The 15748-nt window shown below is 42.9% G+C and overlaps 1 protein-coding gene across 1 annotated transcript; it reads right to left on the reverse strand.

Annotated features, from left to right (window-relative positions):
• Positions 1–13846, reverse strand: FUCA2 (alpha-L-fucosidase 2). Its single transcript, XM_040965666.1, has 7 exons — positions 13653–13846; positions 8989–9176; positions 5727–6066; positions 4255–4465; positions 3835–4025; positions 1660–1768; positions 1–149 (listed from the first exon to the last, which is right to left on the reverse strand). The coding sequence occupies exons 1-7, from the start codon at positions 13844–13846 to the stop codon at positions 9–11; spliced, it is 1374 nt and encodes a 457-aa protein (XP_040821600.1). The 3' UTR covers positions 1–8.
• Positions 13847–15748: the final 1902 nt, after the last annotated feature.

Here is a 15748-nt window from a genome sequence, read left to right on the forward strand (position 1 = left end):
CCTGCACGTTAGCTCACATTTCTTAGTGCCAGGGTCCAGCCCCATTGACAGGGCATCTGATGAACTGTCAGCTGTGGCAATTGCACCACGATGCCCTTTTGCTCCAAAGAAATCCATTTAAGTGGTTGTCCATGTCCCAGTAGCTTTACCTGAAATAAAGAATATGGACATTCATGTCTTCATGATGCATCTCTTTAACTCACCCACAGTCTATCTGGAAGGGGTTATTGGTGATTGGTTTTTGGAAAGTGCTTCGTTTCAGGAGACTCATTTGTATCTTAGTTGAATGATTCCCCAAAGGTTTTAACTGTTGATATAATGGAGTAACTACATCTTGTGCGTTCCCATATTATTCTCAAGAAGGAAATAAACGTGTGCACGAGTTAGGGGAAAAGTTGTCATTTCAATGGACTGCAGAACAGAGAAGGTGCTGAAGACAGGATCGGGCACTAGAACCCAGGCCTGCCCAGTCCTTCACAGAAAGTTCAGAGAACACCTCTCCTCTCTTAACCGGTCGCTCCATGTTCCTCTCCAGATCTTCCAACAAACTCCACTAATCAATAAGAAATTTAATCAATCATTGATGTGATTCTATTCTTAGTCTTGATCATTCTAAGCGCATTCAAATAAGTAGTTATATGTATATTCTAATTTGAACCATGGAAGTTGGCTTATGATGTAAATTTTCAAAACTTAAAAAAATTAGAGTTCAACTGTAGATAGTGCCAAAAATGAAGATAGATAAAATAAAAATATGATCCACATCATATCCAGGCTCCTCAGGTATCATTTCACATTAGATGTGAGCTCTGCCTTCTTTCCACCTAATCAATTTAGTGTTGGAAATGAAATGTCAAAAGACGACAAAAGGACATCATGTGAGACAAACTGTGTGCATGTAAAGGAATTGTCGATTTCCTAAAGAGTACACTATAGAGGGCCAGCATTGTAATGTAACAGGTAAAGACACCACCTGAAGTGCCAGCATCCCCTATGAGTGCCAGTGTGAGTACTAGTTGCTCCACTTCCTTCCTATCCAGTGCACTGCTGATGTGCCTGTGGAGCCAGTGGAAGGTGACCCAGATCTTTGAATCCCTAAACTCATGAAAGACTCAAAGGAAGCTCCTGGCTCCTGGCTTTAATCTTGCACAGCCCCAGCCATTGCAGCCATTTGGGCAGAGAACCAACGCATAGTTCTCTATCTTCCTTTGATGCTATATAACTGCCTTTCAAATAAATAATTTTTTTTAAAAAAGAAAATGCTTTATAAAATTACTTTAATGATATTATGAGAGGAACATGTATAAAAGTTAGGGTATTTCAATCAGGATATTTTGGTCACCAATTTTTTTAAAGGTTGATTTGTTTGTTTAAGAGAGAGAGAGAATGAGAGAGACTTTCCATCCACTGGTTCATTGGCTGCAACATCCAGGACTGGGCCAGGAGCCTGAGACTCCATCCAAGTCTTCTAGCTAGGCGGCCTTCTGCTTTTCTAGGTATGTTAGCAGGGAGCTAAATCAGAAGTGGGGCAACCAGGGCTGGAACTTGTGTCCACATGGAAAGTCAGCATTCCAAGCAGAAGCCTGAACCAGTATGCCACAGCACCACCCACTTTGGCAGACAGTTGAAAGGAAAAATAGACAAAGAAACCCCTCTTACCTCTGTTGCTCTGGGAGTAGCCCTGGGTTGGCCGAGAATCAACGATCCTGAGGTAGGCCATTTAAGAAAAATGGCATAAACCAATTTTTCCTCAGGTTTAGATGTGTACCTAGTTAAGAAAAAACATAAAAGGTATGATAACAAGTTAGAGCCTGTACTTCTCACTTCAATAATATCTTCTGGGATTATTTAAAAGACGTAAATTCCATGCAGCAAATATTTACCAATATTTGGTAATAGAAGGAAGGGAAAAGTAGTCTTTGGTGGTAGCAAAATAATCTTTCCCTCATTCTCCCAATGCTAAAAGTGAGTTCTTGAAAGAAAAACATATTGGGGGGGTGGGGGGAAGGGACTACAGTTTCTTTTCATCCTCCTGTTCTCAGAGGCTGAAAAGGGAGGTGGGGTTGTTCTAGGATAATAGGATGCAAGAGCTGGAGAGCTTTCCTCGTGCGGAGCCAAGTCTTTGCAGGGCTCCAGGTTTCTTGGGCTGGCAACCACCGGCAAGACTGAAGGAGGGACAGAGAGAGGAAGATCTATTTGCTGGAGCTGAGCTAATCCAAAGGCAAGAGCTTCTTCTGGGTCTCCTACACAGGTGCAGGGTCCCAAGGCTTTGGGCCTTCCTCCACTCTTTTCCCAGGCCCCAAGCAGGGAGCTGGATGGGAAGCCACGCAGTTGGGACACGAGCCAGCACCCCTATGGAATTCTGGGTAGGCAAGGCGAAGATTTAGCCACTGAACCATCACATTGTGCCATATACATGTCTCTTAGCTACCTTTGTTTTTATTCCTGCTAATATTACTGTCTTTGTTATTTTATTATTATTATTCCTATTATCTGCCTCTATTATTTACCACTAGGGAAGCTTGTTTCATATTAATTTATTAAGTAATGTTTTAAGTTACAAATCAAGGAAGCATGACAAATTTTTATTGTTTTGATTTATCCGTAATCAAGCAGTACTAACTTAGGTGGCGATACAAAGTAAATTTTGAAAACCTCATTCATATCATCTTTTCATAATGTGAAAATCCCAGAAGACATGATTTCCAGTCTGATTCAGGTATCCATTGGAACACTGAACTTGCCCAATCTCAGCTTGAGGCAACACTCTTTCTTATGTTTTTGTTTTGTTTCTAATGTAAGGGCCCTTTTTCTTTTTAAATTTCTTCTTGTTTCCATTTTGTTTGAGAAACAGGCAGAGTGAGAGCCCTTCCACCTGCTGCTTTATTCCCCAAATGCAGTCACAGGTAGGCCAGGCGAAAGCCAGGAGACTCCCATCGAACTCTTCTACATGGATGGCTGGGATCCAAGTGCTTGAGCCGTCAGCCTCGGCCTCCCAAGGAGCACATGAGAGGAGTGTTAACGCTGGAGTCAGACGTGGAACAGGGGGTCGAATCGGACATTCCATGTGGAGTGAGGGCAAATGAAGCAGCAGTTTAACTGCTGTCCCAAACACCTGCCCCAAAGCAGGTGTTTTAAAGCAAATAGTGTTTTCAGAAAACAAGTTAAGATAATGTAATGAAATTTAAGGTTTAAATTATAACGGTGTGAAAATATATATTTTTAAGAAAATTTTTAAATGCTGTTATTTTCAGCTTTTCCTAATTATTTTATTATGACACAATATACATACCAAACAATTTACCATCTGTACTATTTTCAAATGTACAGTTTCACAGTAGTAAATTCATTTATAATGTTACATAATCATCTCTATAACCTTTACCTTGTGAAAATTAAATTCCATATCCATTCTCCATTCCCTCCTGCCCTCAGCCCCTGACAATCACCAGTCAGCAGGGAGAGAACTTCATGTACATGCTAGCATTTTGTATGTGTTCGTGTGACTGGCTTAGTATAATATCTTCAAAGTTCGTGAACGTTAAGTAGTATCTCTTTGTAGCTCTGATTTTTATTTTTCTGCTGAATGGCTTGAAGTTTTTATAAGAGCTGACTACTGTAGCTGAAATTTATCCAACGCTTAGAAATAATCAGAGATTATTTAAACTTGATTTGGTAAACAAGTCTTCCTTTCCTTTGTATTAAATAAAGTTTGGAAAATAGTATGTATAGATTGGCATCCATCCAATTTTTCTTTTTATTCTACTCCTTTCTATAGCTCTGAAAAACTTCCCTCCTTCTGTCCAACAGTCCATGGCAAGAAGAATGACTTACCATACGTCTGGGGTGATGGTGTCATTCTGGGATTGCCACGTGTGGCTTTCATAGATGGCTTCCCCATTGACTTTTAGCCAGGCCCCCATTTGCCTTAATCGCTCTTCAAAAATTGCAGAAATGGTGCCATCTAGTGTAGGCCCAATATTCATCAAAAGATTTCCACCACATGAAACTGTTTCTACAAGTTGCTAAAACACAAAGCATAAAGATCCTTAGGTGGATAAACAATGCCATCTTCAATGTGCTAATAAATTATATGAATGCATTTGTGTACAATCACCACCTGGAAGGGACAAGCACTGAGGACAGATCAGAGCCCTGTGTTTTAGTCCATTGGGCTGCACAATCACAAGAAATAATCCCAACACAATCTCACCAAGGCCATTACGATCATTGCCACTGGCTAGTTCACTGTACCTTTACCAATTCTTCAATGGTAAGATAGTCACCAATTCTAGCATTCCTCCGATAGCCCCAGGAAAACTTGTCTATTGTCATGCAGTTTTCCCATTTATGTGGTAGAAGATGTCCAGGGTTGTAACGGTCACTGCAGGTATAGTAGCCACCATGCTTACAGATGCTACCAGCTCCCCAACGGTCGTTGGTGACCACCGTGTCCCGAACTGGGCTGAAATGGAAAGGAGAGTTTAGGTTTTAAATAAGAAAAGTAGGATTTTTACACAAAAAGGAAATGTCACTGAGAAGATGTAATGCTAACTCACTCCTGAACAGGGATCACAGCACATAGTAGAAAGCCCATGGCTTTGAGGCCACCGCGATCTGAGTTCAATGGAGTTCTGGTTCTGTCATTTTCTAGCTTTCAGACCTGGAGCAAATTACCTCACTCTTCTGAAGAATGAATTTCCTGCTCTTTTATTAGAACAAAAATATTGGATATGAAATATTTAGCCCAGTACTCAGAATTCACTACATGTAGAAAAATATTACACTTTTATTTAAAGCCACCTCCCATATTCTGAATGACAGCCAAAACTGAATTTACCAACCCATTTTCCTGTCCAAAGACCGAATAATCTCATGTATATATATATTCTAACTTTCCCCTTTCTTTGCCAGTTGTGCTTACTTCTGAAAAATCTAAACAAATTTAGTGCTGATATCATAGAAAAATCTGCATTATTAGTCACAGTGAATGGTACCACACAGAGGACTCCATACCACTTAGGACTATTTTGACTCACACCTGGAAGTGGATGGCTCAGAGTCTTTCTCCTTGGAAGGAGTACATGAACACATCGCTGTTTCCAGTGTCACAACTTCTCCAGCGTATTTGTGCCTGTGTCCTTTGTGGGCCCCAGAAGCACAAGTAGGCTTCACCGCACCATGCAAAGTGCTGTCTAGTTACCCAGGTTAACATGACCCCTGCAGTTCAAGCCTAGTGGGAGAGCTCAACCGGACTCTTTGTTCTCTTGGAGCAACCTTGAGCATGTTGGGAAGCCAGAGGAAGGAACAGGAAGACAGGAGAATGCTGATGATGAAGAAAAAAAGGAGTCAAAACAGACCAATGCTAACCGGGCAACAAACATGATCAGAAGGTAAGAGCAATTAGAAGAATACAGAAGCACATCATCAGAAATAATGGCACATGAACAAGTGTCTAAGAATGAGGGCCACCAAAAAACAAAGACATGAAAAAGGAGACCTACAAAATGCATGCCTTCAAACTCCAGGACCCTATAATTTACAGTTCTTTTTGATTCCTGATGTATGTACTCTTGATTATGTTGAATGAATATTGATATATCTAACATTCCTTATTTTCAATTATCTCCTCCCTGCACACCACCAATGACCTCACAAGGAAGTAATTCAAGAAGCAAGAGAATTAGTGTTACACAGAGTCATACACGTTAGGTATATAGACACACCTGTCATTGTACAGCCAGGCTAGGAAGCCAGTGCTGTTCCAGTAAGAATCTGGTGCCCCTCCATCTCCATCTGCCCATAGGACCTCAGGCTGGTACTTGTTCACTAAGTCAAAGATCTCAGGCAACATCTTAGAAACTGGAAATTGGCGCTTATGGAAAGAACTAGATTGATCTTCTAAGAAGAGTGGATGAAACCATTCAAAAAGAGAATAGTACAATCCAAAATGCATGTCAGTTCTTTTCTTAATGGCCACTTCAAGTTCCTTGACGATGTCCCTCTTCGGCCCTTCGTCTACGGCGTTCCAGTTCCACGAATACTTTGAACCCCACAAGGTGAAGCCTAAAAAAAAAAAAAATTAACATTGCTTGTAATATCAATTGAGAAAATTTCGACTGGTAGAAACACCCACACAAATTCAGTGGTGCCTGAGATATACAAAAGTATTGCTTCTAAAACAACTATGTTACCGAAATGTTTTTCATTGTGTATATATATGTACGTTTTTTTTTTTTAAAAAAGATCTATTTGTCTATTTGAAAGGCAGAGTGACAGAGAGAAAGGAATATTCCTTCTGTAGATTCCCTCTCAACAGCTGCAACAAATGGAACTTACCAGACTGAAGTCAGGAACAAGGAACTCTACCCAGGTCTCCCACATGGGCAACAGGGGCCCTGTACTTGGGACATCTTCCACTGCCTGCACAGGCATAGCAGTAGCAGGGAGCTGGATCAGAGGTGGAGCAGCCAGGCCTTAAGTAAGCATTCCAACAAGGGATGCCAGCATCACCATAGGTAGCTTGACCCGCTGTGCCATACTGGCATCCATTGGTATAATATTTTGTATTTAATATACATATTGTTTATAAGAAACTAAATAACTTAGTATAGATTTTTCTCTTATAAGAAACAAATGAAAATTGAAATGAGATGAAACCAAAGGTTTCAAAAGCGACTTTGAGGCTACTTAGTTTGATCAACCTCCAGTTACTTCCCTACTAGACTTACAGGATCTTAAGGATCAGCAGTGTTCCCTGCTAAGCACCCAACTGCGGACTCGGGGCGTGGCGCAGGATAAATAAGAGCCAACAGTCAAAGTAGGCACAGTGAGCGTGGCAATCACTCATCCGTGGCAGAAGTCTGAAGACATCCTCCCCAAGAGTCCTATCTTTTATAGTGAAGATTAACTTGTATTCCCTGTTTTTTAGGGTTCTCTATTTTGTTAGAAGGTAAGCCTTAGAACACTGGTAACCTATGGGTAGTGAATCTCTTTTAGCCTGATTATCTATTTAACCGGGCAGGAGTGGGGGGAGGAGGCAGAAGGGAGCAGGGGAATGTTCTGCACTTTAAAATAACCACCATTTGTAATCTCATCCTACTCTAAAGTCACAAACTTGGAAGTTGTTCTTGTAATTGCCCAAAAGCACAGCGGTCATTTGGACAGTGGTTAGAAGGCAAGTTACCGGAGTATTTGGGTTTGGATCTCGCTTCTGTTTCTGGCCCTGGCCTTCCTGCTAATGGAGCAGATCAATGGCTCAGGTTGTTTGGTCCCAGCCCCTACGCGGGAGAGTTTCGGATCCGTGGCTTCAGCCTGGCCCAGTCCCCGGCTAAAGGCATTTGAGGAATGAACTAGCAGATTGAAAATCTGTTTCTCTCTCTCCATTCTCCCTCAATTAGATAAGATATAAAAAAAATTAACATTTAAAAATAAAGTACAAAATACATTGCCCAGAAGTGAATTATCTATTAACTAAATGATTCAGAAAGGTAAGGCAAACAAGTACATGAAAACTTCAAATAATCATATTTTAATAGAAATTTTCACTTAGATAACTGGCTGTCCTATAAAAATAATTGAATAGATATGCAAACTTAACTGCATAAAAATATCATAAAAGACTCAAAAATGTCAGTTACTGCCTAGTTGCATCATTACTGTTGCACCGAACTCTATATCAACAAGTGTGAGACACTTTTGGTGAAACACTTCACTGTTAAAACTAGGACAAGTATAAGATAACTCACCCTAAATTCAACAAAATTTTCTGAACTAGTTTATACTTATTCCAAGGATTGTGTGTTAAGCTTTAAAAGTAGTGTTTCTATATAAGGCCTCAACTGAAGTTCTGCAACTTGAGCAGTCCTAATGTCAGGCAATGCTAAAAAGAAAATAAGGGGGGAGGTGGTTGGTAGGCTTCCATTCAATTCCACCCCCATAGTCTCAGAGGGATCTCCTCTTAATTCAACAAGCACTTGCCCCATAAGCAATGAACACATCTGACATCATAGGGTATAGAAAATGTGTAAGTGTAGGCTACATCATCTGTCCTAACAGTTTGTTTTGTGGCTTTCTGCTGAGTTCTGTGTTTGATGAACTCATTATGCAATACATTGTGACACAGCTAGGGGAGATTCCTGGACACGAGGAAACCAACACGTTCCCAAGTAAATGCAGTTTAAAAATCCTTCTCTGCAGCAGAAGCATCTTATGAGAGAAAAATCACAAAGCTATCAGAATATGGCAACAGGGGAAAATAATCTGAGGATAATTCCAGCCTTTTGGAATTATCTAAAGATAATTCTCACCTCCTACCCACGCTCCTCCCCCATATCCCTGGAGAGAAGAATGAGGCAAAATTTCCTTTAAGAAGGTAAGAAGGTCATGCAAGGAAACTGCTGAGTTCACATGAAGTCAGAACAATAACAATTCGTTGATGCTTACTTGGGATTATGGATACTGGAGTGGTAATTGGCCAACTCCTGTTGTTATGAAACCACACAGTTTCCCTTTCCATATTCAACATCTCCCACATTTCTGGGCCCCATTACAACTCCATAATCCTTCTCCTGTTAGATGATTTGAGTTGCTTTCATTGTAAGCAGCTTCTTTTTCACTTAAGTGTAGTGTCAGCAAGGATGCAAGAGACAATCCACCGACACCTTCACAGACCGCATTGGATGGAAAGGAAAGTGTGCCATTCCAATCACAGTGTTTGATCCATGTCCCACTTCAAATGCCTTCACTTAAATTCTGCAAACATTGCTAAAAAGCATTGGATACATGGAATTTATGATCTTTCTGTTTGCCTTAAACGTGGGTGGGACATGTAGCACTTCAATTACAAGCAGATGTCAGGTCATCTGTTAGGGTTGCTCCTGAAAGAAAGCTGACCTCCTGTGAATGCTCTGGCTTTGGCTTCTTCTCTCAAAAGAACAACTTTAGGCTAGCAAACCATTTCAGGGTGTTGCACATTCTGTTACTCACCTTCATGATGTTTGGAAGTTAAGACGACGTATTTGGCACCAGATGCCTGAAGGAGATCTGCCCACTGGTTGGCATTAAAAAATTTGGCTGTGAACAGTGGCCCAAAATCTTCATATTTGAAATCAGGGGGATAATTATCTTTCATAAAGTTTACAAATAGTGGCCTCTTTTCTTTTTCCCAATACCACCTAGGGAACAAAGGAAAGCAGCACAAACGGACAAACTTGAACTCGCTGCTGCAGCTCTTGTTTCTCTTTATTCCTTCCTCAAATGCTTCCCTCCTTATCCAGATTCTTTCCCACTAATCCCTCCAGTTGAGTCGGCCTTGCAGAACACTTATGTGAACCAAACCTCCCTCCTCATTGGCCACATACCCCCTGTGGTTTGAAATCCTCCCAGCTCACCACCTAGAACATTCTGAATCCAGCCACTTGTTCTGTCTTAATTCTTCACTTTGAAATAACATGCATTATGTGTCAACCTGTTAAATCCTTTGTTACATGAATGACTTCAAAAAGGAAGATCTATGTCTAAAGCATAGCCTGCACCTGTTGTATTCACAAGCAGTGAACACAATGGGGGTGGGGTGGGAAAGAATAGGGTAGCATGGGAGGCAACTGAGAATTAATAGGATGTTACTGACTCAGCCATCAAGGATTTCCTGATACATATGTCAATTCCCACCAACAGTGTATTGAGCTGAAACTTCTTCAGGATGGCTTCCTAGACTAGCCATCAGTCACTTTCCTCACAAAACGCGTGTGAACCCCATTCCAACCCATCTTCTGCTTTACTAAAACCCCTCCTTTCATGAAGGGACCCCCACAGGATGAATAAATGCATCACCAGCACGACACCCCAATGAGGAACAGGGGGCTCCTCGGGCTAAGAAGACTTCACTGAAGGAAACAAGACATGACAGGCACCCCTGCTGGCTTGGCCAAAAGTCATATATCCCTACTTCTCCCAGCTTCCCAATCAACAGAACACAAAGGGAAGGTGATGTGGGGGATGTGAGGAATTACTTCCTTTGTAGTGCAAAGAGAAACTGATCTTCCTGCTTTTGAGCAAGGTTGTGGGAAGTGTTGGTGCCTGACAGTCAGCATGCGACAATGAAGGTCAAGGCCACAATCTGAAGATGACAGGAAGAGTCTAATCTTTGAGTTCACTAGGAGCCACCTATCTCTAAACTTCTTATGTGAGATACTAAGCCCCTATTATTAAACATTTCATTTTAATGTTTGATACTGAAAGTGAAGGAACATTGTAACTGAGCCAACATGCAAATTTAAAGCTCTACTTCTTTTTATTGGAAAGGTAGATTTCATAGACATAAGGAGAGACAAAGAAAAAGATCTTCCATCCTCTGCTTCACTCCCCTAAATAACCTCAATGGCTAGCTGAGCTGATCCAAAGCAAGGAGCCAGGAGTGTGGGAAATACTCTGTTACCTGGTGGGCATGGCCTAAGCTTACTTCCCTACAGCCTGAGGGACAACTCCCAGGCCTACACATGGAGTGTGACCTCCAATCTCCCTGGAAGGTCAAGGGGAATATACATGGAACATGACCAGAAGACCAAGAGAGACAGATGTGCCTTATAGCCAATTACAATGTCTTTGGTGGACGGGGGGGGGGGGGGGGTCTGCCCTCCTTTACCCTTTAAAACCTGTAACCTGTGCATAAGAAAGCAGACATTCCTCACCAGCTTGTCTCTGGTGGTTCTTGTGGCCGAAGGCCTCCATCTGCCTCACTCTCGATGACCTAGGGGCCTGCTGGCAGGCCTAAACCCCAAGCCAGGAGCTTCTTCTGGGTTTTCCACATGGGTACAGGGGCCAACGACTTGGACCATCCTCTGCTGCTTTTGCAGTCCATAAGCAGAGAGCTGTATCAGAAGTATGACAAAAACTGGTGCCCATTTAAAATGTTGGCAGAGGATTAGTGTGCTGTGCCACCAGGCAGGCCATGATGCATTTTTACCTTTAACTTGAACTACTAAGGAGAAATAGGACAATTAGTAAGAAGGACAAAGACAGAAACTTCCCTATCTTCTTATAGGAGGGCCTAATTTAATCTGCATTCCTTGCAATAGATGCTACTGTCATTTCTTAAATTACAAATAAAAAAGATAAGAGATACACCACAGACTCCTTGATACATACTTGGGTCTAAATAGCCTTTGAGAAGAGTCAGAAATACTCATCTATGTTCTTGACTGAGCCAAAAGTGGAATAGGGAGCAGATACCGAGAAAAGGCACCACAAGCCTGGTGCAATGACTCAGTGCCTATATCTTTGCCTTGCACGCACATGGATCCCATATAGGTGCTGGTTTGTATCCCAGCTGCTCCACTTTCCCATCCAACTCCCTGCTTGTGGCCTGGGAAAGCAGTAGAGGATGGGCCAAAGCCATGCACCCACATGGGAGACCCAGAAGAGACTCCTGGTTCTTGGCTTCAGATCATTCAGCACCAGCCACTACGGCCATTTGGGGAGTGAACCAGTGGAGGAAAGATCTTTGCTCTCCTTCTGTCTGTAAATTGGCCTTTCCAATAAAAATAAAATAGAATAAAGTAAAAGGCTTAAAAAGAATAAAAGAGGAAGGGAAGGGAAGGGAAGGGAAGGGAAGGGAAGGGAAGGGAAGGGAAGGGAAGGGAAGGGAAGGGAAGGGAAGGGAAGGGAAGGGAAGGGAAGGGAAGGGAAGGGAAGGGAAGGGAAGGGAAGGGGAAAAGAGGGGAGGGAAGGGGAAAGGAGGGGAGGGAAGGGGAAAGGAGGGGAGGGAAGGGGAGGGAAGGGGAGGGAGGAAGGAAGATAGAAATAAAGAGGAAAAAGAGAAGAAAGAGACAGAAAGAGGAGAAAGAAAGAAAGAAAGAAAGAAGGAAGGAAGGAAGAAGGAAAGAAAGAAAGAAAGAAAGAAAGAAAGAAAGAAAGAAAGAAAGAAAGAAAGAAAGAAAGAAAGAAAGAAAGAAAGAAAGAAAGAAAGAAAGAAAGAAAGAAAGAAAGAAAGAAAGAAAGAAAAGGAAGAAAGAAAGGAAGGAAAGAAAAGATAAGAAAAGAAGGGGTTCCATGAAAAACCACAAACTCTGATAGAATCTGCCACAGGGTTTATCAGACCACCCAGGGTCAGGTGGGTAGCTAGTTCACCAGTTCAGTCACCACCCGGACACCAGCATCCCAGGTTAGAATGCCTGGTGGGAATTTACTTCCCATCCAACAGCCCTGTGAATGTGCACCTTGTAAGGTGGAGGAGGATGGTTCAAGTACCTGGATCCCTGCCGCCCACATGGGAGAGTCCATTCAACTCCAGGTCCCTGTGGCCATTGAGGGGAATGAAACAGCAGGTGGAAGATATCTCTCCCTCTCTCTGAATCTGCATTTCTTTCAAGTAAAATGAGAATAGGTAAATACATAAATATGTGGAAATACACTCTGGGTTGGATTTTGGTGTGTATGAGAAGCATGTTTATTGCTCTTTGTCATAACAAACAGCCAAAGGCTTGTAGAAAATCAACATCTAATTAATAACTAAAAAAACCCTTGCTGGTTCATGGCTATTCTGACATCACAGGAGTATGTACCTAGTCTTTATGACTGAACAAAATGATAATACAAAATAAAAGAAATAGGGGGAAATTTTTCACTTATGCGCCTAAGTAATCTGAAACAAACATTTCAAAGACAAAAAAACACTGCTTAGCTATTAACAAACAACATCTTGCTGAAGTAAATATGTTTGCTAATAAAGGTACATAGAATTTCTTATTTTATAAATTTATATTGAAAGAGTATATATATTCATATAGTTAACATATTGTTCTTTCACATCAAGTGGGCTGACTTAACAGGGAGACTAGTTACAGGAAGTCTGTCTAGAAAGTTGTTCAGCGTAATTATGTAATTTTAATGCAATATATATACTTGGTTCATACCAATGCGTCTATATTATACTGAATTGGTGGTATACTATACACTGTATATTGCACATAGTGCAAAGTACATTAAACATTGGGTTTCCTTGTGTTACTTGGGAGCATATTACATTTTAAATACCTGTGAACCTGCACACACGTGGGAGTAACTCACACGCACACATATCCATGCCATGACACTTCTGTCTTCAAGAAAGTAATGCTTGAGGCATTCAACCAGAAAGACAGGTGTTCTGCTTCGCGAGATTGCTGCACATTTCTACATAGATCTCAAGATAAAATCCAAGGCGCGAGTTTTTGTGCAGCACCTTACACGCAGTAATCTAAGGATTTCAAGGCTTTAGCTATTTTTTTAGGGTGCTACGCCAGAACTTTATTAAAAGTCCTTGGAGCCACACACGCGATATTCTTAACATCAGAGACGCAAGGCGTGTCCAGGTCAGCAGACGCTGCCCAAGCCCACGACTTCCCTCTTCCGCGCCACAGTTGGGGGCGGAACCGTGGTGGGAACTGTGGAGTCTGAACCCTTACAGCCACTAACTCTTGGACGGCTGGAGTCAGCAGGCCCTAAACGCTCAGACACCTCCATCCGCACGAGCATCACAAAGCTGGGCAGCCGGATCCACGGGCGGCGAGTCCGGAAATGCTCGCCGTCACACGGAAGAGAAACCCAGCGCCTAAGCAGCGCCGGTACGAAAAGCCACATGGAGGGGAGGACACCGGGCTGTGCGTGCTCACCAGAACCATTCGCTGCCGAAGCTGGGCACCGAGAACACGCCCCAGTGGATGAAGACGCCGAACTTGGCCTGGTCGAACCACGCGGGGAGCGGGCGGGCGTCCAGGGACTCCCAGGTGGGGTCGAAGCGCGCGCCGCACGGCGGCGACAGCAGCGGCAGCAGGGCGAGCAGCAGGGCGCGCGCGGCGGGCGCCATGGCCCCGCCACCAGCCAGGCCGGGTGGCACAGCGCGCTCGCTGGGCGACGCCTGCCCGGCTGGCCCCGCCGCGGTCACCTGACCCAGCGGGCCTCCGGAGTGGGAGTGGCGGCTGCCCCGGGGCCAGCAGCCCCTAGGACTCCAGGAGCCAGGGTACCTGACTGAGAAGGCTGTGAGGAGAAATATTTGTAAAATACAGATAGAATTTCATTTATTTTAATGTTAAGGAAGAGAAAGAAGGAAGGAAGGGAGGCAGGGAAGGGAAGAGAGGAAAGAGGGAGGAAGAAAGAAAAAAAAAAAAACATTATTGTAGAAGGACATTCAGAATCTTTGTTATTGTGGGAGACAATAGTCAGATGAATTTCCTCCCGAAAGCGCCTGGAATGAGCAGGATACATCTTGATTCACAGGTTTAGATAAAGAACCTGCTAGAGGAACAAGCTGTGTTTTAGGCAACTGTACCTTGCTGTCGAGATGGAAATGGCTCAAGCCCCTCCTCCCTGAATGCCTGCATGACAACTTTGCTTAGCAAGTCTGATGCTGTTAATAAACTTTGGATTTTGACCACCAGTCAGTAGTCCACGCGTGTTATTATGGTTTCTGTGCACCAAGTTGTTCATTGCAGGACAGGGACACATTATCTATCACATTTCTTTGCACCACTATCTAGTTATTCTTGTCAACTTTACTCTTCAAATAACAGAAAAAAAAAATGCAGGGTAACTTAGGGGACAGGAACAAGATAAAACCGAACACTTCTTCCACCACATTGATTCTGCGAGTGCAGCTGTGCTCACACAGGTGGCTTCTTTTACTTTCTCACTGTGCACAGTTCAGTTGTATATAAAATAGAACCTGCTCAACAGTTGGTGAGCCTATCCAGGCCTGCTGAGGTCTCTTGGCCACACCTTCAGGTGGGCGGCACCAGCATCACCCACCCATTTCCTAACTGATTAAGAGACCACCAATGGGGAACATCTTACCTGTAGGTTCCCCGCCCAACAAGGAGGGGTCAGGAAATGCTTAAAATCCCAAGACCCTTCCTCAAACCTTGGGTGTCTCTCTCCCTCCCCTTTCCTTTGAGAGGCACCCCACCTCCTGGCTCTCTCCCCGGAGTTGCTTTTCCCTTCCCTCTCCTTTCCTTGCTCACCTGGTCCCTTCACAGATAAACTTTTCTGTCTGCAACAGATTCCCAGCTTTTTATTTCTATGCTAAGCTGAGGAAAGAACCCACCGCACATTTCTGGTAACAGTTGAGACAGACTAGAAACGATGGGACTGTATCCTGTTGCAATTCAGATCAGCCCCCACTTGGAGTCCTTGCTATCATTTGAAAAGTGAATGACCAGATGGAAGATTCTGTCTCGCTCCCTCCCTTCCTCTCTCTGTGTAACTCTTTTAAGTAAAAATAAATATTTTTGAATAAAGAAACAGAAAGAGATGAAGGCGGATAAGGGAGGAAGAAAGGAAAGAGAGAAAGAAAGAAAGTTAGTGAACACGACCTTATCAGGAAAGCATAGGTTCTGTGCACAACACCCAAAGCGTACACATAGAGATGCCAGCATGCCGAGTCAGGAACCCTTGACAATAGATTTGGAAGGAACAGCAAACGGTGTTAGGTGGAAAAGGGAGGAGAAAGAAGAAATTGCCCTGGAAGAAATGTCTTTGAAAGAACGAAATCAACACAATATGTAAGATTATCTTCATTTATGGAGAGCCTTCCCCACAGTGGCTCTCACTTCACATTTTATAATGTCAGTTTTTACAGAGCACTTTGTACTTTGCACTTACAGCCACTATTCCCGAGCAATAGGACCATATTGCACCAAGGCTTAAACTGCATGTTAAAGATTTTGATCATCTCCCCAGAACAACCAAAACATCAAAACAAACAAACCACTCA

The sequence above is a fragment of the Ochotona curzoniae genome, unplaced genomic scaffold (assembly GCF_017591425.1).
Source record: "Ochotona curzoniae isolate NIBS_2020 unplaced genomic scaffold, NIBS_Ocur_1.0 scaffold_3890, whole genome shotgun sequence".
In the NCBI taxonomy this organism is placed as follows: Eukaryota; Metazoa; Chordata; class Mammalia; order Lagomorpha; family Ochotonidae; genus Ochotona; species Ochotona curzoniae.